Raw genomic sequence first — 26932 nt, forward strand, 5'->3', positions numbered from 1 at the left:
TCCCAACCTGTTGTGTCCCGTCCTGCCCCGTCCAGTCCTATCCTGTCCCATCCCATCCTGCTTTCCGCAACTGATACGTATTTTTTACTAACCAATATTTAAGACTTCTCGCACTTCGACACCTATCAAAAAACGAAGTTTCATACAAACTTCCAACCCCTTTGTCGCCCTTGAGATGCAGTTTTTAAAATCCAATGTTTTAACAAGTCTGATTCTTTTTTGTTATACCACGTTTTATAGTGAGTGACGTTTCATGTCAAGTCACACGGGAACGTTGTCGAACGGGATAAAAAGTATCCTATGTCCGTCTCCTTGCTCTAAGCTACCTACCATTTTTCAGCCAAATCTGTTCTTGAGTTATAAGTGGTGTAACTAACACGACTTTCTTTTATATAATATAGATGAATAAATCTATTGATATAATGTATATGGCGTTTATTTTGACATAATTTGAAAAATTAGGAAAAAATCTATCAATATAATAAAATCGATTATTTTCTTAAGAAAAATCGATTATTTGTTAATCGATTTTTCATACTTAAAAAATAAATCGATTATATAAAAATCGATTTTTTATCAGCAATGTCACATCCCTAGTGCAGAGTAGAAGTGAACGATATAAATCGATATTTGATAAAATATCGATACATGCACGCGATATATCGCTTCAACCCAATATTATCGAATCACCTAGTATTGATATCCTTTGTTCGGTGTACGACAGATTCTGGATTGTATATATGTACAATCGATATATTTCATCCGATATAAAACCAAAAGAGTGAATAAAATTTTGTTTTTGCGAAGTCTACAGAAAAAATATCTGGATTCATAAATCCCAATATTAAAGGTAAGTAAAAAAAAGTATGTAGTTAAAATAAAGTTGATTTGTTTCTTCATCTTAGCTGTTTTTACTCATATTATTATTAATCTGAAACCTATCTAATATTGTAAGAATAGTTAAATACAAACAAATTACTTACGATATATCGGAAAATATCGATATATTTGGACACTATATCGCAAAGTATCGATAGAACACAAAAAATATCGATATTTTTTATATGAAGCGCCCCGGCACTTTCTTTTTTTTCTAACCATATGCAAAAATCCATAAAGCCTAACGCTTTATTGGGAAAAAATGGTTGAGAATCAGCTTCACTTTGTAGGCAATAACAAATTAGCCAAACTCTCGTTCCCTGCAGATTGTAAAAAAGAATCAATGTAAAGGTTAACACACTTAGTATAACACACTTTTATTCAATGAGGTAGCAAACTGTCACCATTTGAATCTCAATTCTATCATTGGGCCATACAGCTGAACGTGGCGTTTAGTTTTTCAAGACTTGACTCCTTGGGCGAACGTAGTCTGTGGTTGACTTCCTCATTAGGGGTAAAGACGTGATTACACACATGTTTATGTAGGATATCTACTGAGCTTTTAAATTTTTCTCTTCTCTAATCTAACTTAAAAAGATTAGGTATACTAGTGAGATTGGTTGGTTTAGGAAAGGCAAGAAAAGAGCTGCAGCTTGGAACTTTTTACCGGAATAAAAATCGTGTCCTGTGTTATTAGTATTTTTATTATACCTATTAAATAAAATACTAAATAAAAGCAGTTTATATGACATCTAGATTTATTTGTTCAAGTCCAATAGATAGAATGCACAATAATCAAGCCCATAGTAGGTACGTTCACTTACAATACCTAAGTATAGTATTTTCGGAACGTCTAAAAAAGCAAAATATATTTAATACGTAATTAGAATATTAAAAATAATCATTCAAATAGAAATACTGTAAGATGATGTATTTTTGTACAAAAAATAAAGAGTTCGTTAGGGATATTTAATTTTTCAACTATAAGTGATAGGACTGAGGTATAATACCTACTAAACACAACATTTACGTTTTGTGTATGTTAAGGCGTAAAAAATAAAAACCAACGATTTTAAGTCGTTCAGTCATGAAAATTTAACTTGTTAATTCAAGGCACATTAAACACTGTCTCATCAATAACACAAACACCACATAATATAACATTATAGGTACTTTTTGTATAAACTAAGACAATATTTAAGTTAGTTAGACATAGCTCTCTCGTTTTGGGTGCCATACCCCTTTCCTACGCGAATGGCACCGTATAGTTTGCCATTAATCTGTGTGTGAGAGAATAATCACCAATAAAGTAACGTTTGAGCAATGGATAAAATTGAAGGAAAATAAAACAAAAGTATAAACAATCTTTTTATCTTCATAAACAATTACTTATCATAAAATTATAAATCATAACAACCCATAAAACTATTTAAATGATATCTTATGAGCTTACTGGTTACAAGATAAACATATAGATTATACATTAGCAATAGCTGGTATTAGTTTAACATAAATATCAATTCCCTTCAGATACACTTCTACTTTGAGAAACTCGTTGTGGTCATGTAGTAGTACGGGGGTGTGGTTCATGGGAGAGAATCCTATGGCGGGGATGCCGACACTGCGCACGTAGCGGCTGTCTGTCCCGCCGGGGAATATGCGACGGTCTAATTTCAGTTTCCTGAAATTAGATATAAAAAGTTAAATATTTATTGTTACAAAAGTAAATAAAACAAAAGTGGAGAAATAGTGTGTTGTTTGTGTGACAAGCAGTTGTTTGACAATCAAAAAAGTTGTGTAGAAATCATTACAATGTCACAAATATTTTATTTCTTCATAGCTTTCGCCCGGAATTCAATCCCATAGGAATTCACAGAAATAAAAGTAACTTCTTGATAATCTTGTTATTTCTAAGCCAAATTTCTCTAGATTTGGATCAAAATAATACATACATTTCGTCGGCCGCTGCTTTGAATGCTATCCAAAAAGGATTTGAGGCATCTGTTTTCGTGCATTCCACATAGGGATTTTTCTGTTCAAACTCAAACGAGACACCATCACCTGCGTCTTTACACCATGTTTTAACCTAAAACATTAAAATGAAATATTACTAATTTTCCACTACCTATACGGTGTGACTTTCGAAAATGATAATCGTTATTAACAGCCCGGTCAAATTAGACTTAAAACTAAGAGTAAAGCAACATAAATTCTCAACAAGCGGAAGACAAAATTGGTATTGGTACCTAATGATCAAAAACATGATCTCAAAATTCCCCACCATTCCAGCTTAACGAAATAACAAATTCAATTCTAAGTATGTTTTAATAATTTTACTTATTGTCAGCTTGTTGGAAATTTTTGTAGCTTCAGTGTCTAAATTAATCTGATTATAAATATTGTTATTATTTACCCGATTTTCAAATTCAGCGTGATCCACCGTGACCGCCAGCCGTATATCAAAAACCGCGGTCAATTTTTCGGGGACCACATTTGATTGTACGCCTCCCTGAAATAAAAAAAAAGCAACTATCAATGGGCCTGCCTCTAAATACTTATTTAAAATTTAACCATACCTCAGCTCAGTATTTAATTTTAAATTCATAATCTATATTTTTGGGTAATATATTTGATAACAAAAAAAAATTAAAGTAGGTACCTACTTGTGTAAAATAGTAAAACGTGCATTTTATAAAGAAAATGGGATTATCTTGTGGTTTTTATTATATCATAATTTTTACTCACCGCAATATATATCAATGGGTATTTTAGGATAGCTTGAAAATAAAGCATATAAATAAAAATAGGTAGGTATTTTTGTATGGATTTTGATACCTAATAAAGTATTATTCTAAGACCTATGCTCCCTGATGAAGCGACAGTCAGAATCGAACAAACGTCCTAAGAATTATGATTAAACAAAGATCCAAAACAAATTAATACACGAAAACATAAGTGAGGGACTTATTCAAAAAATTAGATGTTTATTTCAAAACTTTAGCTCAACAATTCTTCCCTTATTAGTATATTGGAACAACCTACCTTTAACATGTTTTATTTGAATTTTGAATATGAATATTAAAATAAATCTACTGTTACGTGAATGCGTATGAAACTTATACTTGTGACAGCAATTTATGGTTTTATCCATCGTAAGTAAGTAAATTGCTACTTACATATATTTGAGTCAAGTTAATTGTAGTCACATCTCCAATGGTAAGCTTTGGATCACTTTCCAAAATTTTTTTTTGCTCTTCCCTCAAATCCATGAATTTATCAATGATAAACCTCAACTGAAATCAAAAAAACAATATCTTAATATATATATATATATATATAAAAGGACACTAATTAACGTGGCATATCAACGCACAACTCAAACAGTTGGGTCTAGAGATTTGCAATTTGGCATGTTGGGTATTATTTATGTGGTCTAGAGATAAAGATATAGAGACTAAGAGAGGGTTCCCCGGAACCCCTACGATAAGGAAAATTAAAGAGATTTCTCGCTTTATGCGTACTCTAGTCTACTGACTGACTACTGTCAGTACTTAAAATTTAATCATTAAATTACTCTATCGTAAATTCATTAATTATTACCTTTTCACCAGCTGTGTTCGGTATAAGAAGAGACCCATGGCCAGGCTGTCCTGTGCAGTGTATGTGCATTTCTGTAGGTAATTATTAAATATTATGTTACATATTGATAATTTGCCAAATAAGTAATGTTAATATATGCTCTCCTTTTTACTTCTGGCGTTAATCCCGGATACATCCTCTACTCTCTGGTGAGGAGCCCGGGATCCACTTTTTGACCATAAACATGGAATGGGTAAGCCAGGTTTTGCGAAGTTAGTAAGAAAGTTACTTGTATGTTATTGTAGACGTATTATATTTAAGTATTTATTTATTTATTATTAAATAATTAACTTTAATTCACTTACGCCAAATACTTCTTTCGCCGTTGAAAATTATAAATTCTTCACCAGGGTTGGCCATGCCTTCGTCTAAAGCGAATCCAACATTCAAAGCCTTAAAATCGCTAGTGTGAATGAACTTCTTCATGCCATCTAGTCCTCCGATCTCCTCGTCTGTCAAAAATATATAGTTGTAAGAATTATAACTTTTTAAAATAATATTTTGTAAGGAACATTTAATTTTTGAAGTAAAAATGGCTAAGGTTCAAATATTAATTTAACACCGCATGCAGAAGCATTGATCAGCTTTATCACAAATTGAAAAAATACTATTTAATATTCAATGAATTTAAACATGGCGATTCTGACAAACATTTTATCAAAGGAAACGTCAGTTAGGCCTATCACGGCTAAATAAGCTTGTCAATAAGATACTTCGAAATTAATACCAGGGCATTGATGAACTGTGTACATTGTGTGAGACATTAATGTATCGAATATTTGTTACATGCAAATGAATAAATTATAAATATATGTATATACCAGGAACAAATGAAATATGTAATGTTCTCTTCAACTGTATCCCTGCTTGTTTGAGCTTTCTGACAGCCTCTAGGTATTGTATGCCAACACATTTCATGTCCTGGGAACCACGAGCAAAGATCTTTCCTTCATCATCGATGTGACCACTAAATGGAGGATATGTCCAACTTTTCTGGAAAAAAAATTGAACTATAATAAATCAACTTCGAAAGGGCTAATAAACTTAGGATTCTTCTACTATAAGGCGATAGACTAGCAACGTTGTTATCATTTGTATCTCAATTTTAACAAGCTGAACGTGGCCTTTCAGTCTTTAAGGAACTGTTTGGACCGTTCTTATTAACTAAGACGTGATTACATATAATTATTTACTATAATAATGCTTTTTTAAAAATATAGTATTTAAAAAGACTAATGTAATAAGCCTGCGTAATCCCCGCAAGTTGTCGTGCATCGTCATCATGTATGCATTCATTCATTCATTCAAGTACCTTATGCATGTAAATAATATGCTGACCATGACCATCCTAAGCTGTTCATAATCTATATCTATAAAAGAGAACTATGAAATATGAAATTTAGCAAGAAGGTAGATTATAACTAGGAGACTTCCGGTAAGAAAAGAATTTGGAAAATTCTAGCGGGAACAAGAGATAACGAAATTTGTCGTTTTACGGAGCTGCGCGTTTATCAGATAACACAAAAACTACACTTTACACGCGAGGGAAGCTGCGGGCGGAAGTTATAATCAATAAATTTAGGATCTTACTTACTTCAAAAACAGGAACGACATCCATGTGAGAGTTCAAAAGGATAGATGGAAGATTTGTTTCTTTTCCAAGCCATGTCAACACCACAATAGGCTTTCTGGGCACCACCTCGAAAATTTTCACTGACAAGCCGATCTGATCGGCCTGTTTTCTTAGAAACGATACGCACTCATCTAAAACAATTAATATTTCATTTTCATTAGGGAACATACAATCATCAATAACAATAAGTTTAATAATAAGTAACCAATACTAAGAGTACATAAGTAGTCTATCTTTATATTTGACATATATAAAAGACTATTAACTGATTGACTGACACAACAATTAATAGCCAAAACCGCTAGGTTTAGCAATTTAAAAGAGGTTTTTCTTATTTCCTTGGAGAAGGGAAATGAACCGAATTATTAGTTTACTATTACTCTACTCATTTTATGTAAGTTTCGCCAGACCCTGGACCCGCTGTCGCGATCATGCTATAGGACTGCGAAAGTCTAGACAAACGTCTGTCGTTTGAAATCCATAACCCTGACCCGCAAGCAGTCACACATTCGATCCTTTTGCTGTTAGAAGTTGCTAGAATGGGCAGAATTCCTTGATGTCCATTAGGAACTTGGTTGCAAAACTCAATACACGCGCTAGATTCTTGATCTGTTAAACACCCTACATATCTAGTTTTAAATAATCATGTTAAATGGAGCGGCAATGTCAGATTTATTCTGACCTACCAAACAAGTTATTTTGTTTTGTTGCAGTACCTATAAGCCGTTGTTTAGGGACAGATCGTAAGTCATCTATTTCACTTGTTAAATTGTCATTATTCAATTCTGCTTTATTGAGTGCGCATGAGTTGCCTAGACCCTATCTACGACCCGCAATCGGGTGTCCAATTCACGGTATCCTTATTACCTAACATATTGTTCTGGACCAATCTATACCATCTAACTACATAACTATACATAGTAAGGAAATATAATACTTGTAAGCGCCAATAAAGGGAAAGGATTTGGCACTTTTAGGCGACGGGCTCGCGATATGCCATTTTCTGAATCTCAATTTCATTATAAAGCCATCCAACTGAACGTCTTTTCGAGGCTATTAGCAAAAGTACTTAGTACCTATTATAGGATTGGATAACGGGTGTATGTGCCGTATGGTTCCCGGCATCAATACAAAAAAGAATAGGACCACTCCATCTCTTTCCCATGGATGTCGTAAAAGGCGACTAAGGGATAGGCTTACAAACCTGGGATTCTTTTTTAGGCGATGGGCTAGCAACCTGTCACTATTTGACTCTTAATTCTATCATAAAGCCAAATAGCTGAAAGTGGCCATTCAGTCTTTTCAAGACTGTTGGCTCTGTCTACCCCGCAAGGGATATAGACGTGACCATATGTATGTATGTAAACTATGTAATGTATTAATCTCAAGAAATAATAGTATTAATCCGCTGCTATGCTTGCTGTTGGTAGACTTATTGTTCTCTCATAAATTGAGAAACTTGTTTTCCGAGATTTAACACCTGTGCTGGTTCCCGAATATCCTTTCGAAACTAATGCCTTGTACAGTCACATATCAATTTGCAAGGAACTCTATGACAAGGTAATCGAGGCGAATTTGCAGTAAATTGGAATAGTAGGTGATATCCAGTTGACTAGCAGTATGATGCCCCTATTCTTACACAGGATTTAAGCAAAATCCGTTTAGGCTTTGGCTGTATGTAAATGGATGCGACTTCTACCAATCAGTGATAGAGCAAATCAACTTAAAATTCTCATGAAGTTAGTTATTAGTTGTAATAAACTTACAAGTTGTAATAAACTTAAAAAGCAAAAAGGTAAAATAAATAACTAAGGTGGCAACTAAGTGACACTAAATATAAACATTACAGTATGATCATAAATTACATAAGTTACACATATACATATACTTAGATACATGTATTTTTATCTGATAAAGATATTAAACAATCTCTAAACTTACACAACACGATACAAAAGAGTAATACAAATAAGAAGTTATAAAATCGTATTTGTTTTTTGATATTTAAAAACCTACCACTTATTTTGTACTAATAGTAACCCGCCAGCATAATTAAAAACTGTCTATTCAACCTCCACTCTTTTATTGCAATTAATACCTACGTTAAAAGAAATGTAATTTTTCTTACCGTAGTTAACATCAGGCTGGACACTTGGGATCTTCAGATACTCAACAAAGTTTGCCACAGGAGGATTATCCATATACTTCGCCATCACCGAGTATGTGTCGTCGCCACGGCGTCCAAAGTGGGTATGAGACGCCAAAACATACTACAGCCACGAGCAACCAATGATAATGATACTGCAAATGTTGTCATGTATTTTTTATTGTCATAGATATGTATTGATAACAGTGTGTATGCCGACGTAATTTAGCTAATAATCAGCATCTTGTTCTTCCTGTCTGTCTATCATAAATAAATGGAGTTTATCTGTGTATCCATGCTAATATTATAAGTGGAAAAGTACATTTATTTATCGTCTTTTCATGAACATAGCTGCTGGATTTGATTTGATTTGTCTATGACACTATACAAACTGAGAGTGGTACAGGGTGCCCTGAATTTGTGTGAATATTTTCCGATGGGAACACTCCACTTAATCGCAATGTAAACAACAATGAACAAAAAGTAGGTACTAGGGATTGATCATATTATAGGTACTGGTGTTATTCCCGGTTGCATCACCAATTCGCTGGAAAGGAGCCTAACTATGATCCTGGATTGGGTAAATCTAGTTTTTATTCAAAGTGCCTCCTGTCTATCTTCTGCAACTTTATTGGGGAACTTGACTCATATTGGGTCGTGGTTACTATTAGTTACCTGATATACATGTAAATTGCCTAAATTTGCAGATTATTCAATGATGTTTTCTTCCATCATAAAGGCAACAATTGCAAACAATGAATCAATGGTCATTACTCAGAAATGATTCATTATTAGTACCTATAACCGTCTACGCCACCTCTAAAGTGCCAGGAACCAAAAAGCTCAACCATGTGCATCACGCATGATCTAACAGCTTAGCTTTGAAAACAGGTGTTCCAACTTAAACCTGTATTACATACTAGAGGCCGCCCGCGACTTCGTCCGCATGAAAACCCTATCAATCCCGTGGTAACTTCGGGATAAAAAATAGCCTGTATGTTATTCTGGGTCTTCTACCTACAGAATAACATACATCCATACTCATAAACTTTCGCATTTATAATATTAGTAGGATTTATTTATCAAAATTAGCTCTAATAATTTTGTTGAAATTTGACATGTAGATGCAACCGAGGCAAAAAAAGTCGATTTACCTATCTTTGTCCCAATTCTAAGAAAATTCCTTTTTATACTAATGTCACCCAAAATCATTGTCCCACATATTATAGTTACTTTATTTATTAAAGAAACCAACCACAAGCACCTAGACACCTACATACATACTATTCAGTGATAAAAACTAATTTTCAACAAAAGATTTACAAAAAAGCTATTTCTGCTTTAGCCAGTTTGTACCTGCTTTCTTGTTATGCTTACATTTGCTATTTTGTAAGTGTAGCAATAGGAGCATTAAAGAGGAGATTGCAAGAAGAAAGCAATAAATGTAAATGAAAAAAATGCAAAAGAAGTATACATTGTCACAGGAAGGCCTAAACAACATACCGTGACCAAAGCGTGAGCATCCTGACAAAGAGATGGGTGAAGTTCGAGGAGATTGAAAAAGAGAGAAACAAATGTAGATGAAGCGAAAGAAATGAACAATGTAAGGAGAAGGTCTAGAAAACGTTACTTGGCCAAAACAGGGATGTCTTGTCAAAAAGGTTAGGAAAAAACTGATGAGATAACAAGAATAAGGTAATGAATGTAGATGAGCCAAAGATGTAAGAATTTGCCATGATCCACGTAGAAAGATGTAGTATGTAGATCAGTGGAAACCATTTGCATCATGTATATACATACATATAATCACGTCTCATCCCTTGCGGGGTAGACAGAGCCAACAGTCTTGAAAATACTGATTTTTCACCACATTCAGCTGTTTCGCTTACTGATAGAATTGAGATTCATATAAAGTGACAATAAATATAATTATAAATATGAATATACATAAAAATATATTGCATCATGTAATTTTTAATTATAATATAATGAACAATGTAATGTCACCTTTACCTCAAAATTTAATTTTCTTTTTTTGTTTCTTTCTTACGTCTATACCATCGATGTAGGAAATATACCTACAGTCTCTACATACCCCTTGATTTTCCACAGGGGTAGGCAGAGACTAAACTGCATGTTCTCAATCAAAAAAGAATATACTCCACTTATACTATAATATAGCATTATACAATTTATGGATTTCAGGTTAGTTACATACCTTCTAAATTGGTAAATTGGTTTAACAAACAAAAATCTCACATCAAAACAAATCAAAATATTTTGAGTTAAAAAAATTTTTTCAATGTAATGTCATCTGTCAATGCCATCATTGTCATTGTGTATTTTTTTAAATCTTACTTACACTGATCTCTTTATGTGGGCAAACAGCCACACGGCTGTTTGTTTGGCAGATTCGGTCCAAAATTTATCGCATATGTTGATTGGTAAAATTAGCCGTTATAAAAAAAATTGCAAAATTGTAAATATCTCCAAATCTACTTAACCGAGTTACCTAGGCTGGTTTTTTAAAACCTGTTCATAATTTTATGTAAAAAATTAAAGTATTCGTTTGGCCTTAGTTCGCGGCGAACAACTAGTTTATCCGGACCACGTCGCAGGGATATTTTACAAATTTCTATTAATTTAAAGGTTTTTATTTTATAGCAATGCCTTGAGAGAAATCAACACAAGGGCTGAAAGGTTACCCAGTAGCCACAATTTCGTCGTAGTAGCCGTGTAATGAATTCGTTTATAACAACAGATGCAGTGAAACTGATTGGCGCAAAACCAGTACTTTTACTTTTTCAAACCTTCACTAGACGGCCTGAGCGTGTGGTTTGTTTATAAGGGCAAGGATCGAACTTTGTCTTTAACTCATTGTAGGGTTGCCAACCGTACTCTAAAATAGAGTATTGTCCTCTATATCATGTAGGCGTACTCTATAATCTATAACACCAATAGAGTACGCTAAAATACTCTTTTATTGCCAGTCTGTACTAATATACAAAATTATTATTTTGAAAAAATTATAGAAGGAAAACTTAATTTACAAAGACTGAACATAAACATGGACAGTTTATATTCAGAAGTGATCATTTTGAAACAACTCCAAGCCGAATTGTTTAATAATACAGAGTTTTTGCAAAAATCCACTTCAGAAAAATGGCAATTTATTTTTTAAAAATGTCCTGAAGAATTTAATTGTTTAAAAAAAATCATTAGCTATATATACTCTCTGTTCCCGCCACTTCAGCATTTACTGAAAGAGTCTTTTCGGTCATGAATGTGAAGTGGCGAGAAGAGAGAAACAGAGCTTCATTAAAATTGATCAAAAATGAGCTCTTGATATATATAAATTTAGAGTTGGAATGTTTGGAGTCATACAATTTATTTAAAATCAATGAAAAACTGTTTTGTGCGGCAAAAAGTACAAAAAAATACCTTTTTAAAAATACAAAATAAATAATACTCTTTTTTGTAAGTCTGTACTCTTTATTTACCTCCTTTAAAATCAGATACACTCTATTTCTTTTAAAAAAAGTTGGCAACCCTAACTCATTGTCATTCTTATATTATGGAATCGTTTGCCCGATAGACCCTGCAGCTCTCCCTGTTCCCAAAGATGCCCCTAATTAGCGGCAGGAATAAATAAAATACGGAATTGCAAAATACGGTCTTTACTTCCACTGACAAACAAGAGCACCCAAAAAAACACTTTTCAAAAATGACATAAAAAAATAAAGAAATATTTCGAAACAACCTTCTTGGTCATCCCCAACAAGCCGTTCGAAAATTCGTAATGAAGGTGTTCATATCGCATATTCGGTGCAACAAAGTCACAACAACTCTTTTTTAAATTTAACAGGAGAAGACTTTTAATTTTTTTTTCTCATGTGTTTGTTCATTTCTGGATTACTATTTACAGTAGGTTTAACATCTTGGCAATATTAATTGTTTACTTTCGCGAATGTTTTTGTTGCCCCAAGTAAAGGTATGATTAAAAAACAATTTGGCATACTTAGTTCGTTTTTGCAATTTTGGCTATTTGTGACTTTGTTGCACCGAAGGTGCGATATGTGTTTCATTAGAGAATGCACAAATGTAGCAAAGTTAGGTTGATAAGTATAAAAATTGCAAAGTTGTAGAGGTCTTCATTTCGTACAATTGCTACCATGCTATTTTATATTTTATTTTTAAAATATTAAATAGCATATTCATAACGCGTCGGCAAAATATAACCGTTGTTAACTTAAATTGAGTGCTGCCAGACCAAAAATCCGAGTGAGCACTGTAAGATGAAAAAAAGAAATTGTGCTTTAAAAAAGCGCTAGATACCGCGCTAAAAGAACAATTTTTCTTGAATGAAATAAAGCAAACAAACAAAAAAATACTTAAGTAAAACGTTCATTTTCGAAATTAACAAAAAAGTAGCTATCGTTTGATATATTTTAATTGTCCATAGCTGAACTAGGGCCTGGTAAAGGTTCATTAGTAGTTTTGAAATATTTTTCTGATGTTCCAATCTTTCGCAAGACATCGGCTGGAATTTCATAATTCGAACAATTGCGGTCTGCGACAGTTAGTCCTGTACTAATTATAAGAATAGCATTAATGGTTTTTAATTTTAATGTATTCCTTAATTTCGTTTTTACAACATTCATCAAACTGAATACTCTTTTATCCGCATTGGAATATGGTAAGCTCATTATTTTTGTGGCAACTTCGAATAAATCTTTATGGACATGCCAGCTGCATCTTTCGACTGCTGAACTTCAGCCCAGAATTTCACCGTGTCATCGGTATTCACCCACTTTATACATATCTATGATAAAAAATATTTTTGTACTAATATTTTAGCAATTTTTAAATATTTTTGAATAAATTAATATAAGTAATATTTATTTTTCTACCAAATATAACGAACATCTCTAGTCAAAATGGCAATTTTTTCTAAAAAAAATCCATCTGAATCGTACGCGAATGTCGATTCACTTATAATTCGAGATCTAAAAGATCGATTCCGCAAAAAGCTTTTTTTTCAAGTTTGAATTTATAAATATAATTTCATTTTGTGGAAAACAAGATAAAAAACATATAGTCTAAGATCCGGCTGCAAAATCACTACGTTCATCGCGTAGTTAATCAAACTCACATTTTAACATACATTTATGAATAGGATAATACATAGATAATAGGGTGCCAGTCAATAAGTGGCCGCAAGTAATTTTAATTAAATTAATGTTAATTAATTTTCCAAAAATAATTTCGTTCTCTTGTTTTTTAAATAAAATATCATCCACATCATAGAAATGTGTGTAAAGAATTCGAAAATCAATGGGTGCCGTTACACACTCGGCCGCAACTACTACGCAGCCAGGTGTAAACAGGTAATATTTTGGTCTATTTATACGTTCATGTCGTACACGCATGTTTTTTATATCAAATTAAAGCTAATTTTTTTTTTAATATGATGATATATCGCTGCCTGTGAATAAATGGCCGCAAATTAGGGTTGCTAGCTGTTAAAAACTCGAGGTATCCGAGATAAAGTGAAAGAGAGTTAGCGCGTAACGCCACTTGTTAGACAAGGATGGCGAGTACCAGCTGTGCGAGTATTTGAAGCCATTGCGCACGCGTCAATAGATTGGGTTCTCAACAGTACCTACATGCGTAGTATCTTTTTTGTAAAAAAAATAAAACATACTCAAAATTCTATTCTTTATAAGTACGCTTCCCAACCCAATCTATTGACGCGTGCGCAATGGCTTCAAATACTCGCACAGCTGGTACTCGCCATCCTTGTCTAACAAGTGGCGTTACGCGCTAACTCTCTTTCACTTTATCTCGGATACCTCGAGTTTTTAACAGCTAGCAACCCTAATTTGCGGCCATTTATTCACAGGCAGCGATATATCATCATATTAAAAAAAAAATTAGCTTTAATTTGATATAAAAAACATGCGTGTACGACATGAACGTATAAATAGACCAAAATATTACCTGTTTACACCTGGCTGCGTAGTAGTTGCGGCCGAGTGTGTAACGGCACCCATTGATTTTCGAATTCTTTACATATATTTATATGATGTGGATGATATTTTATTTAAAAAACAAGTGAACGAAATTTTTTTTGGAAAATTAATTAACATTAATTTAATTAAAATTACTTGCGGCCACTTATTGACTGGCACCCTATTATCTATGTATTATCCTATTCATAAATGTATGTTAAAATGTGAGTTTGATTAACTACGCGATGAACGTAGTGATTTTGCAGCCGGATCTCGTACTAATAGTATCTGATTTCTTACTAGTAAATTCAGTTTTTTTTTAACAGTCATTTTAATACCATATCAAAGTCAGATCAGGTATTAAAGAAGATATTTATTCCTAAAATGTATTTATTGCATGAAAGAATGAAAGCTCCAAATGGTTCATATCAAAACTTAGATAAAATCTTATGTCGATTTTCAAGTGTCAAACATCGTTTCCCTGGATCGTTTGAGTACAGCATATCGATTTCGAAAATCGATCCTTTGGGCTTGAAAAATTGATTCTTTGATTAATCGATTTCATATCGTCATCCCTATGTCAAATCTATTTCATTGAATTGAAAAGCAACGGTTTGTTTGGTTTGCTCTCAAATTTGCTCTGCTTGCTTTCTTCTTGTTGTCTGGTCTGTCTGATAATTTGTTTGTAAATAAACAAATCTCGACGGTCAATTTTCATTTGAATTTTATGTATAAACATAAATTTTTTTAACTAAAATTACTCGTAAAATTCATTAAAATGGAGTTGGAGTATTACAAAGTGACTTCTGAGTTAGACGCAAGGGAAGTTTTACGATATCTTAACTATTTAGGTATACGTAATATTAGTGGTGAAGTTTTAAAATATTTCATTTCAGGTGAGTGTAATAATAAGTATTCCACTGGCCATACACAGCTAGTTCTGAAATAAAAAAATGTTTGTTGGTTTTTCTTTACTTAATTTTAAGCTATCGAAATATACCTACCTACATATTTAAGTGAATGATTGTTATATTATGTTTAAAATAAATGATCCATCATATTTCAGATCTGAAAAAACTTATCAAATATGACTTGCAGCAAAAGGAAAATTTGCTTCATGAGAGGGAAATCAAGTCACAAGGACCTGAGAGGTTACACAGTGCCACCACGTTTTCATCAAGAAGCCGTTCCAAGGCTAATGATGGTATTCTCATGTGTTGCAGTAAAGAATGCACTAACCCTAAAGTAAAACTGATAACTAGGAAAACCCATTCAGCCCCTTGTATACCCAAAAAGTTAGAGACCAATAATAAACCTCTACGTAGGGCATGCTCTTGTGTCAGAGTAGAAAAGAAAACAGAAGAAGACTGCAAAGAAAAGGCTCCTACAATCGGAAGCAGTCATTCTAAAAACTGTAAGTATAATACTTATTTTCATTTTTTAGTCAAAAGCAAATATCACTTAGAGTACAATCAATAAATTATATTTAGGTGTAATTTCTCTTTTAGTAATTTTCAAAAACATTCATAAGAGCAGTTTTTTGTCTCTATTTAAGTCGGACAGAAAAACTGGTTGTCTTGTTTTGTAGCTGCTATTATTATAGAGAACTATATAGGTTACCTTTTATTTGAAATAACAAATTTCATTTTTGTTTTTACAGTAATTAAAGTCCCGAAGCAGCCCACTAAGAAGAAATGTGACCCTGTATCCTTATATCATTATTACACTTCTCTTTGGGCCAAGTACAAACCAAATGTACCAGGAGAAAATGATTGGTCTGAGCTTAGATGGCGTGTTCGGCAGAAAATGGCTGGCAATTTAGAGAATCCAGTTCAGAGTATGTACCAATTTTTATTCATCAATCTCCATACAATAGCTACGTGAAGGGGAAAAAAGATTCTAGTTCTCAATAAGAACATGAAACTACACCTTTATAAAAGAAACAAATGTTTGGCGCCCTTTTCAACTTGCATGACATATTATGATCTTACCCAAGTTTGATAAATAGGCAAAGAAAAGGACTTTCCCTATCCAAAATAATTAAGTTCAAAGATACCCAAAAGTAGAAGTAACTTTGACAACACTGGAAAATATTTCACTACCAATAGGTACCATAAATTTGACACTCATTAATATCACAATATGTTCAATGTGACCCAACTTGATTGTAGTTCTTATAGTTTCTGTTGCTTTAGGCCCTAGACTCTCTTATTTCATTTAAAAAAAATTGTTCCACCCAGGCCACATAAAAAAGTATATTTATGAATACCTATAAGATTTAGTTTTTAGGGGAGAACAAAATATGTTTTATTATCCTCTTCTACGATTAATGTAATGTTTTCATAATTTAAATGTTGGAATCTGTTATATCAATATTGGATGAGACATTTGTCTTCAATCTCATCTGATGGTAAGTGATGATGAAGATGAAGAAGTTATTCCAAGAGATTAATTTGTATCATTGATCTAACTTATTACTTTGAGTGGTATGCATTCCATGTAGAAAACAATATGTACACTCTGATTCTCTTGTACTCTAAGAGTTGAGCACTAAAAGATCACCTGTCATATTTCTAAATGTAGAAACAAGTATTTTGGGAACACTGGCCTAGGGAGGGCAATTTTTCCACCAGACTTGGTTTGTAAATTTTAAAGATGGCACTACTATGAAACTAACCCAAGTTATTAAGTACAATAAGAAATTAAAGCATGTCAAATGTTATTTTTTTCAGATTCATGATTTGCCAGAAGTGTACCTGTAGCTACCTACTATAAAATAAAACTGACATGTATAGGTACTGAAAAGTTGTATAATTACTGGCATAAGTTCTGTGATAAGAAATAAATAAAGTTACTTTTTAATGTTTATTTCCTTATGTCCTTATTCTGAAGTTATGTATACTAAATAAACAAATATTGCAAGTACTTATAATATCACACAGGTATAACACAAGAAAATACAAAGGAAAGATAACACAAGAAGGGCAAAAAATGTATTTATCATACTTGATCAAGTTTGAACTTTGCTTCTTTATCATGTGTAAAGGAATGGAGATGGTGCAGGATCCTTTCTTCAATTCTTTCTGCAGCAGACATTGTCAAGACCAGTGTGTCATGTTTCAACATAGAGTAAACATTTAGTCCATATACAGGCATAATATTGACATGAGGTAGGCCATCGGTGGCAACTGTTATATTGCGGGGAGCATAATCCGTACTGAAAGAAAAACATGTAGCCAATTAATTTACATATTTTTAATAGAATTTGGTAAAATATTACTTATTTCAATATTTTTCCATTGACATTCAAAAAGATTATGTAATTTTCTTACTCATCAACCAATAAAACTGATGGTCCCCAATTTCTTTCCTTTATTAGCTCTTCCAAGTATTCTGGTTCCTCCGAAGGCAATTCTAGATCTTTCACAACATGTAAATCATCTTGAGCTAGCTTTGCTGATAATGTCGATGTAAGACCTTGTATTCTTAGTGGAAATGGTAACATGAAGAAGTGGGTTTTTCCTGATCGTGGTCCATGTGCTATACCACCCCCACGCCATAATGGTGACCTTATGGAACCATGTCTGGCTCGACCTAAACCTTTCTGAGGCCAAGGCTTTCTACCACCGCCTCTTACTTCAGCTCTAGTTTTTGTATGTGCCCATGATACCCATCTGTACTTCTTTTGCCAAACAACATTATTATGTATTATGTCTATCCTCGGTACTGCTGCGTATACATCGGGATGTAATTCAAATAGTCCTAACTTTTTTTCTTCAATCGAGTCAAGATTTTCAATCCATACTTCTCGGGGCTTCGTATAAAGAGGAGCGTACTTCCATTCTTTCTGAACAACATTTAGAGAATTTGTGGATGCAGGTGAGGTAACATTTGAAGAATAAACACGAACTTGAGGAACAATAGATATATGCAGCCTTTTGACAGCATTAATAAGTACTGAAACCATGCTTTAATTTTTATGATCACTTTTTTTCAAAAAACAAAACAAAATTTCAATAATACATTTTCTTTCAATTTTCTGAAAATAAAATGAACGAACGAAACGATGTCTGATTTTTTTTTATTTTGTTTTGAGGTTATTTCCAATGTTGCCAACTATAATCTTGTCAAGACGTAGAATTCTGGCTTTATTACATAAAGCATAAACCTGTGATTCCGAGAAAATTTTAAGTTGAATGAATATGTGGCTAAGTATTTTTAACTAAAGTAGGTATTTGCTACTTTCTTACAAAGTTAAACTGTATTTAAGCACGATTTTATTTTTTCGTAACTTGTAAAGGTTTCCAACTTGAAAAAAAAATGACATTTTGATGCGTGCTGTTTTATTCTTAACGGCGATTGCAATGAGCTTTTTTATACATCGTTACCGGCTGTTCAACTTATAAACTAACTCATATTATGCAAATAAAATATTTGAATTTGAACTATGTACTAATTATAATAGTGCATTCATATTAAGATGTAGATATTTCTTTCATTTTTTTATATAAGTTGTGACGCAGAAAAACGAGCAACGCAAAAGAACTCCAAATAATGACGTCGCGTGGACGATTAATGCTAGTGAAAAAACGAAATCAAGCAAACTTACTTAATTTATTTATTTTAAAGGTTCGCTTTTTACACGATATAGAATAGGTCATACTAGTACGTTTCGGTATCGGTTTGTTGCTAAGACATTATACTAACTATACCTATTAAACATACATACATACATAAAATCACGCCTCTTTCCCGGAGGGGTAGGCAGAGACTACCTCTTTCCACTTGCCACGATCTCTGCATACTTCCTTCGCTTCAGCCACATTCATAACTCTCTTCAGGCAAGCTCGGCGGTTTCGGGTACTTTTGACCTGACCCTTTACCAGGACGTCCTTAATTTGATCAAGATACGTTCGTCTAGGTCTTCCCACTCCGACCTTTTCCTCCACACTATCTGCTTAGTCAACCTGCTTTCATTCATCCTCTCCACATGACCGAACCATCTTAACATCAAACATACATACATACTTACATTATCACTACTATATTGTGCCGTGTGGTTCCCGGCACCAATACATAAAAGAATAGAAGGCCATTCAGCTTTTCAAGACTGTTGGCTCTGTCTACCCAAAGGGATATAGATATAGATGTGACCATATATATGTATGTATGTATCACTACTATATCCTCTGTGGGGTAGACAGAGTCAACAGTCTTCAAAAGGTCGGTAGGCCACGTTCAGCTGTTTGGCTCAATGATAGTATTGAGATTCAAATAGTGATAGGCTGCTAGCCCATAGCCTAAAAGAAGAATCCCTAGTTCAAAAGCGCTTCTCTTAGTCGCCTTTACGCCATCCATGGGTAAGATGGAGGGGGCCTATTTTTTTTATTGGTGCCGAGAACTCAATGAAGAACTATCATATGGAAATGCCGTAATTGTTCAACTTGATTTAAAAATAACAATAATATATTTGTCTCTTTCTCACATTAGTGGTTTTTCGGAAGAATAAACGTTTACACTATTTTATTAGCACCCTCTTCATTGGCTTCGATGTACTTTTGCTGCTGCTGACGCCATCGACTATGCCGGCTTTGTTTAAGTACATGTGGAAAGTTGTCATCGTGATGTTTTTACTTTTTCCCGTGTTTTTCGACTTTGTACGAAGCTGTGCTACTATTAATCGAAAATAAACTATAAGATGAAGTGTTCTATAGCATATTGTGGCCTATGTCAAAGCAAAAATAGGCCAAATCTAACCTTTCACTGGTAACTGGTTAATATTTTGTTAAATTATTGTCGATTATTATAATTGAATATAGGTACTTTGTAATTATAAAATGTGTTTTAAACCCTATTACTTTTTACCTTGTTAGTTGTGAGTTTTAGAAACTTGTAATACTTATTTTCAATATTTCATTCACATCGAAAACATTAACACGGGTGCTAGTGTCGAACATCATCGAACATAGAATCTTATAGATAAATTAGGGTCTAAGTTATGTTAAAATATTTTTTCTCGTTTTAGTTAACCAATGAACGGATATTAGCAAAGGGAATGGCTATAAATGATTGGCATAGAAAATATCCGGCCAGGAACAAGACATATCCATGTATGCCGCGGTTCTCCAAGCATAACACCTTGCTTGGCGGAAGATCTTCCCTTTGGTGGCGGTCGAGGCCGAATTCTTCCGCTACAGGCCTCTTCAAGGACCACGAAAGAGCAATCGACTTTACAACAAACTTTTGGCAATCGCTTATCATAAAATTTATATAATTTAGTCAAGACGAAATCTTGAACATTCAAAAGAACATAAATACTTACATCAAAGAAGACACGAACAATTGCTATTATTTATCTCTTAGTTATTGATATCATTTATCTCTTATGATTTTTCTTTTATTAGTTGCCTAAATTCCTTCGTAAGTTGCTTAGGCACCATTCCCACGGACATCATTTTGCTGTCGTCCACCCAACTGTAAGCTGTTGACGCAGCAAACTGCAGCTGTCGTACAGCGGCAGTTTTCGCCTCAACAAGTAATTGATGCGCTTGAGATTTTCCGTCTTGTATTAACAAAGCCTACACATTGCAGCCGTAGACAGCCGTTGTTTGCTGTGTCGACAGCTCGCAGATGACACTTCAACAAGTTTGCTGCGTCGACAGCTTGAAGTGGGGTGGTCGGCAGCTAAATGTTGAATACTGCCTCACCCAACCCAGCCAGGATCATGGTCAAAGGCGCATCCTCTAGAGAGATGAGTATGTAACCGAGACTAACGACAAAAGGAAAAAGAACCCCCAAGATTTTACTAAACATCACATTCGTGGGTGCTACAATGTTGTACCATATATTTTAACCGGATATAATAAATGAAAAACCATGAAATATTAAAAATGTATTTAATGATGAAACTATTTGTTCTAAGATGATCATTATAAAGTGGCGTTTATTGTTATCCGAATGTTACTGGCACGCCAGGTCAATCGATCTTGCACTAATTTGTACCAAATATTCGATTAAGGACTATTCTCATGGCACGTCTACTGTCATATGGCACCTGAAAAAATAAATATCTAATTAAATAGTTCAGAATAAACTGAATTAAAAAATTATATCCATTCTTGCAAATCTTTTGAAATTTGAACAAAAAAGTAGGAATTTATCTACGAACTGAGTTAGTGTGAAGGCTATATGTTTGAGGGTAAGCAAGATGTGCAAGCTCAAATATTGCATTTCACTTTTCATTCAAAGTGTTAATTGTATGGGTATAGAATTATTATATATGGGTATAGAAATCCTTATATATTAAATAACAAGAATATTAAGTACTAAGTTGTTATTTTGTTGACAATCACATCGCATATGTAGGCTTTTTTGTAGTTACATTGATACTATATTTGATTTGGTGTTATATACATACTCACATATAACACACGCAAATAACGCAGATTGTGTTACACAAAACAAATTTTCATTACTTACTGATACTCCAGCCACATTGATCCAGTAGAATTTTAGTTTCGCAGTCTCTTTGAAATATCCTTGGACGAGTCTGTCGACAACTAGAGTTTGACGGGTGCTGTTATCGAACTCAAATCGTCCACTCCAAACTAAGTTGTTTATCCATTCTAATTGACCTGTATTAAAAAAAAATTTATATTTTTGCTTGCTTTTACCTGAAGGGCTACCTCAAAAGTTAAAAATATATCTCTATCTCTCGCGGGTAAACTCGTAGATAGAGGGAAAGTGGGAAGATGATTGTACTTATTATGTCTTATCAATTTTACTGAATAGACCAACAGTCGTACAAAGTTGGTATATTATGTCAGTTACCCTAGCATGGAATGGGATATGCAAACGATTAGCAACTAATGCGAAATCAGTTTTCAATTTCTTCTTCACTAAAATCAAGAAAAGTAAAGCAGCTACAAAGACACACAATGTTTTATTGAAGTCGCCAGTCTCACACATATCTTGTAATTTATGTAACATGAATTTTTAACATGTAAGCATCTCGATTCGAAGGCCAATCTTATCATATCATCTATGTATCTAAAGTGGCAAGGTTGCGTTCTTCCTGACTTGCCTGCCTATTACTACGATCCAAGAGAATCATGTCTGACACAACCTAAGATCTACATTTAGATGCATGATATTTAGATTTATAGATTTTTTAATGAACCATAACTATGTAGATTCTTGTGTTGTTTTTAAAATAAGTGCCGTGTGGTTCCCGGCACCCAATACAAAAAAGAATAGGACCACTCCATCTCTTTCCCATGGATGTCGTAAAAGGCGACTAAGGGATAGGGTTATAAACTACATAATATAACATAATAACAGGCGGCCTGTGTGGCGCAGCGGTAGTACGCTTGTCTGTGACACCGGGGGTCCCGGGTTCGAATCCCGGCCAGGGCATGATGAGAAACGAACTTTCTCTGATTGGCCTGGGTCTTGGATGTTTATCTATGTATGTATTTATTATAAAATATAGTATAGTTGAGTTAGTATCTCGTAACACAAGTCTCGAACTTACTTCGAGGCTAACTCAATCAGTGTAATTTGTCCCGTGTATATTTATTTATTATTATTATTATGTTTCTCCTCTTAGATTTCACGGGTCTATACACCCCGGATTTTTGAGAGGCTTGCGTGGGGATATAAATCCAACACGTAGAGGCCCTTTGGAGAAGTTGATGTTATGTTGTTCTCCTGCCAAAACCCGTTCCCGGGCATATCAATAGATGATATGTCCATGAACAGGTCTCGGCAGGAGGTGGAGCTATTACAAAATAAGGAAAAGGATTATGGGTTATGGAGTTGACGTTTGGATGGATTTAAACTGGGCTATTGTTGGAGAAGTTCGGACACCTGCCATAATCATGAATACGTGACTATTATGTGGCAGGTGGTGACTCGCCACTCACTAAATGGGCCCCTCAAATCAGTCACCATGATTGGCAACAAAGGGGCAACATCGGCGTGGGTGGCTAAGAATGTCGAGAGGTGAGACTGCGGGGCGTGAAATCGTGGTGATCCAGTCAGGCACCCCCGGCGTTATGACATTTTACACTTCCATCCTTCGAGCGTATAGCTCTCGCGACTCCACTCTGACCGGCCGGTTAAGGCAAGCCAGAGGTAGGGGTCCTGTCCCTCATCGGTTTCCACTCCGACCTTGGCGAAGGAAGATCGGAGGCGAGGAACAGGGGCCTCCCCTGGGAGCACTCAGGTCCGTGGGGTCGCTACTCCCCAACAGCTCGCCACAAGCTGCCCTGCGGAGACTGATTGCACTGGGAAGGTGACCCAGGGGGCGATGGGGTCGTCACGTTCCGACGCCTTTATTATTATTATTATTAAACTTGGGATTCTTCTTTTAGGCAATGGGCTAGCAACCTGTCACTATTTGAATCTCAATTCTATCATTAAGCCAAATAGCTGAACGTGGCCATTTAGTCTTCAAGACTGTTGGCTCTGTGTACCCCGCATGGGATATGGACGTGACCATATGTATGTATGTATGTATTTTTAAAATAATTTGAATATTAGTAACGATAGGTATAGGTACTCACCGGGTGTGTTCGATACTGCGTCCAAATTACCATTATATATAGAAACTGTGACATTTGTATTTTGGAGTAAATGTTCCACTAAAAAATAATAAATGTTTTATTAGCTAATAACATATTCATATTATTAATAGGTACTCCCATTTGTACGGGTCCCACATAATGTCAACAAACAAAATAGGTATCATCACCCAATTTGATATACCTACCTATTTCTACTGAAGGAACCATCAATATGGACCTGAAAGAGTTCAGTGCAGTTTCTCGAGAGCTGTCGTATGCCACGTTGGAGATACCCAAAGCTGGTGCCACTGTGTCCTCCATGAACTCGTACAAGTTTTGGGCACGCGAAGCTTTTTGTAAATAACTTCTCATTCCGAAGGCATTAAAATCTGAAATAATCGAGTACCTAAATCGATTTATGGTCGGTTGGGCTGAACGTTCTACGGGTAAAGCTATACAAAACTCTATCGTGATTGAGAGACTGACAAAAATGTACCTACGGCCGAAATTTGGGGCGTAGGAAACTGAATTATGAACTATTACAAAATTTTCAAAGATCCCAAGTGTAAGTGTGATTCTTTTTTGAATAAATTAAAAACTAAGTAATTATAGTACTGTACTAATAATTATAGTAACTACAAAGTAAGCATAAAAAAAGTAATAGTTCGTATTTATATAATACTAGGCAATGCAAGCTTTCATGACGGTTTAGTTGACAGCTCGTCAATTTACGTATTTCGGCATTATCTTAATACGTCGCATTATTATCACGTCTCTTGGCTTAACTAGACAACATCTGCTACTTGCGGTCTTATTAAACATTAGAATGTTTCCTTGTCAAAGTGTTTCGCAAAAATTGGACCGTAAAACTATATCCGCTTACTTCTTGAAGAAGTCTCTTCTCGTGTTAATTTTTGGATGATGTATCCTAAGTTAACTGCAATAGCACCAGCGTTATCATTGACAATTTCGCCCAAAGTTAGGAATTGTTCAAAAGCATCATCGTAGTTTTCGTCGCTGACTAAAGTGTTTATTTCACTGGAAAAGGTTTCAATAGTTTCGCGCCCTCTGCCGTCTATATATCCAAGCTCTTCGAGGTAGAATCCCAATTTACTAAGGGCCAATGCTGGTGATACTATTCCATTGCCAATAATAACTCCTTGTAAATTGTGTTCAAAGTTTAAATCCTGCAAAATAATTCAATGTCATGTTCAATACCCACTGGGCGCTACGGGCAAAAGTCTTGGTTATGTAAAATAAACAAGAAAACTTCAAGGTTATATAAGATATCCAATAAGAAGATCCGAATTGTATCTATTTTAAAAAAAGGTTACCTACCGGTTTTGTCAGTTTTTCGGCTAAACCGAGTGCTAGTTGTGCGCCGTGGCCTTCGCCCATAATGTAAAGAGGCGCAGAGCTGTAGGTTCTATGACGATTGTAAAACGACTCAAGATTAGATGCCAGTAGATCAGCTGTAATTGATTAGATTATTTATTAACTTATAAAAACACATGAACACCAATTTATTATATATTTTTTTGTTATTTTTAATTGTAAAGTGAATCACGTTACGTAGGTAAAGATATTTTCAAATAAGTTGAATCTCCATTACTATTTATAAAAGACTATTTTTATAGTTTCGTGTGCTTCTCACCATGGCCTTCAAGTGTTCTGGGAATTCTGTTTTCCCGCTCTATAGTGCTGAAACCTGTGCCCATTGGCGCATCAAAAAATAACAAGTTATATGAATCAACCTGAAATATACGAAAGAAATATTAAAACATTAATAATACTATTTCTACCATACTACTTTTAATATCTATAATATATAAAAATAAAACAATTTTCGTTTTCTCCACAAAGAAAGTTCATTGCAAATACCCCTAAATAATAATTTGTATGGGTTGTATTCCAATACAGGTCCATGATCCAATTTGGTTTAGGTTCATCGCAAAGGTATTGCTCAGATCAGGTGGGAGTAGCTTCGTGCAAAAACCTAAATACGATCATGGATAAAGACGCACCGTGGACACATCTCCAACGAGGTGAGGATGAAACCGACATCGCTTCAAAGATGGCCATGAAAAGAATACACTTTACCCATGAATCTTCTCTTCTATTTAAATTAATATCAAGGGGTCCAAACATGCCAAAGTTTGCCCATAGACTAGGCGGAATCCCCGTGACTCCATCCAGAAATAGTATTATAGGCCTATTTGTTGATGAAAAATTTGTTGTTGGATAGAATAACCAGAATAAATCTCCAGTTCCTTGTATGCTTGTGAACCCCGCTGAATGTGAGACACCATCGAAACCTTCTCCTTCCAAATCTGTAAAACATTACAATTATGTACTAAATTTTGTATCTAAGAATTATTTAAATCAAATTAAAAATGAACATTTTTACACTTTTTGTAGTTTTATGATTTGATACGAACGTTTCAGACTTGCTTTGACACAAATTAAGATCATATACCTAAGTATTCAAATATAAAGCAGGACTTTAAAAAATGCAGTTAGTAAGTAGTAGGTACTAGTAGCAGAAATGAATTCAGATACATATCGATAACTTATACAGCCTATCAAATTGTCTATTATAAGTAAGTATTAGATTTTTTCTCAATTAAGCTCTTCCAAGTGATAATTCAGAAAAATTTTACTTATCTCTGTAATACCTGTATGGTTGTATGTAATACCTATATGGGCGAGAAAAAAAATCCTTACAAATAAACTTCTTTCTATCATGCCCTTAAGCCTGAACAGACAGAACCCTTTAATGTCTGTTAGACTAGGAAAGCTAAAGTTGTTGTCTAAACTGACCACCGCATCAAAAGACGTGGCAGAATTCAAGATAATTTCATAGATTGAAGTAAATGTATTTACCAATGACCGTAATCTCGCCATCATTTCTCGTCACTAACCACCAAATTAAGACACTTAAACCTGCAGCTACAATCACTGCAGCTACTACAGAAATTATTATAACAGTTCTTTTTCTCATATTTCCTAGTGACGTTCTGATACTCAAAATACCTTAAACATTAATGAATACATATTT

General features: G+C 34.3%; 4 protein-coding genes across 4 annotated transcripts; 1 reads left to right on the plus strand and 3 right to left on the minus strand.

The window, feature by feature from the left end:
* Positions 1-2236: 2236 nt before the first annotated feature.
* Positions 2237-10626, minus strand: LOC106132445 (aminoacylase-1). The gene is made up of 10 exons (XM_013331865.2): positions 10516-10626; positions 8280-8452; positions 6113-6282; positions 5340-5511; positions 4824-4970; positions 4480-4550; positions 4056-4172; positions 3293-3388; positions 2832-2965; positions 2237-2560 (listed from the first exon to the last, which is right to left on the minus strand). Exons 2-10 carry the CDS (start codon positions 8362-8364, stop codon positions 2356-2358), a joined length of 1197 nt encoding a protein of 398 aa, XP_013187319.1. The 5' UTR covers positions 8365-8452; positions 10516-10626; the 3' UTR covers positions 2237-2355.
* A 4261-nt stretch (positions 10627-14887) lies between these two features.
* LOC106132309 (uncharacterized) lies at positions 14888-17159 on the plus strand. The gene is made up of 4 exons (XM_013331675.2): positions 14888-15204; positions 15375-15722; positions 15969-16145; positions 17041-17159. The coding sequence occupies exons 1-4, from the start codon at positions 15087-15089 to the stop codon at positions 17046-17048; spliced, it is 651 nt and encodes a 216-aa protein (XP_013187129.1). The 5' UTR covers positions 14888-15086; the 3' UTR covers positions 17049-17159.
* Positions 17160-18478, minus strand: LOC106132308 (large ribosomal subunit protein uL4m). The gene is made up of 2 exons (XM_013331674.2): positions 17641-18478; positions 17160-17525 (listed from the first exon to the last, which is right to left on the minus strand). Exons 1-2 carry the CDS (start codon positions 18273-18275, stop codon positions 17309-17311), a joined length of 852 nt encoding a protein of 283 aa, XP_013187128.1. The 5' UTR covers positions 18276-18478; the 3' UTR covers positions 17160-17308.
* Positions 18479-21187: 2709 nt separating this feature from the next.
* On the minus strand, positions 21188-26932 carry LOC106132467 (uncharacterized). Its single transcript, XM_013331894.2, has 9 exons — positions 26758-26932; positions 25975-26204; positions 25529-25628; positions 25213-25346; positions 24758-25061; positions 24081-24263; positions 23875-23952; positions 21788-21942; positions 21188-21362 (listed from the first exon to the last, which is right to left on the minus strand). Exons 1-9 carry the CDS (start codon positions 26873-26875, stop codon positions 21300-21302), a joined length of 1365 nt encoding a protein of 454 aa, XP_013187348.1. The 5' UTR covers positions 26876-26932; the 3' UTR covers positions 21188-21299.

This window comes from Amyelois transitella, chromosome 14 (assembly GCF_032362555.1).
Source record: "Amyelois transitella isolate CPQ chromosome 14, ilAmyTran1.1, whole genome shotgun sequence".
In the NCBI taxonomy this organism is placed as follows: Eukaryota; Metazoa; Arthropoda; class Insecta; order Lepidoptera; family Pyralidae; genus Amyelois; species Amyelois transitella.

Excerpts from the sequence above, each read along its gene's own strand:
- LOC106132309 (XM_013331675.2), top strand. The coding sequence starts at position 15,087 with ATGGAGTTGGAGTATTACAAAGTGACTTCTGAGTTAGACGCAAGGGAA. Across the intron at positions 15,205-15,374 it reads TTTAAAATATTTCATTTCAG|ATCTGAAAAAACTTATCAAA; the intron begins GTGAGTGTAATA and ends ATCATATTTCAG. Across the intron at positions 15,723-15,968 it reads AAGCAGTCATTCTAAAAACT|TAATTAAAGTCCCGAAGCAG; the intron begins GTAAGTATAATA and ends TTGTTTTTACAG.
- LOC106132308 (XM_013331674.2), bottom strand. The coding sequence starts at position 18,275 with ATGGTTTCAGTACTTATTAATGCTGTCAAAAGGCTGCATATATCTATT. Across the intron at positions 17,526-17,640 it reads TCAGTTTTATTGGTTGATGA|TACGGATTATGCTCCCCGCA; the intron begins GTAAGAAAATTA and ends TTTTTCTTTCAG.
- LOC106132467 (XM_013331894.2), bottom strand. The coding sequence starts at position 26,875 with ATGAGAAAAAGAACTGTTATAATAATTTCTGTAGTAGCTGCAGTGATT. Across the intron at positions 25,629-25,974 it reads ATAGAAGAGAAGATTCATGG|GTTGATTCATATAACTTGTT; the intron begins GTAAAGTGTATT and ends CGTATATTTCAG. Across the intron at positions 21,943-23,874 it reads CGCAGTATCGAACACACCCG|GTCAATTAGAATGGATAAAC; the intron begins GTGAGTACCTAT and ends TTTTTAATACAG.
- LOC106132445 (XM_013331865.2), bottom strand. The coding sequence starts at position 8,364 with ATGGCGAAGTATATGGATAATCCTCCTGTGGCAAACTTTGTTGAGTAT. Across the intron at positions 5,512-6,112 it reads ATGTCGTTCCTGTTTTTGAA|AAAAGTTGGACATATCCTCC; the intron begins GTAAGTAAGATC and ends TTTTTTTTCCAG. Across the intron at positions 2,966-3,292 it reads ACGCTGAATTTGAAAATCGG|GTTAAAACATGGTGTAAAGA; the intron begins GTAAATAATAAC and ends TTAATGTTTTAG.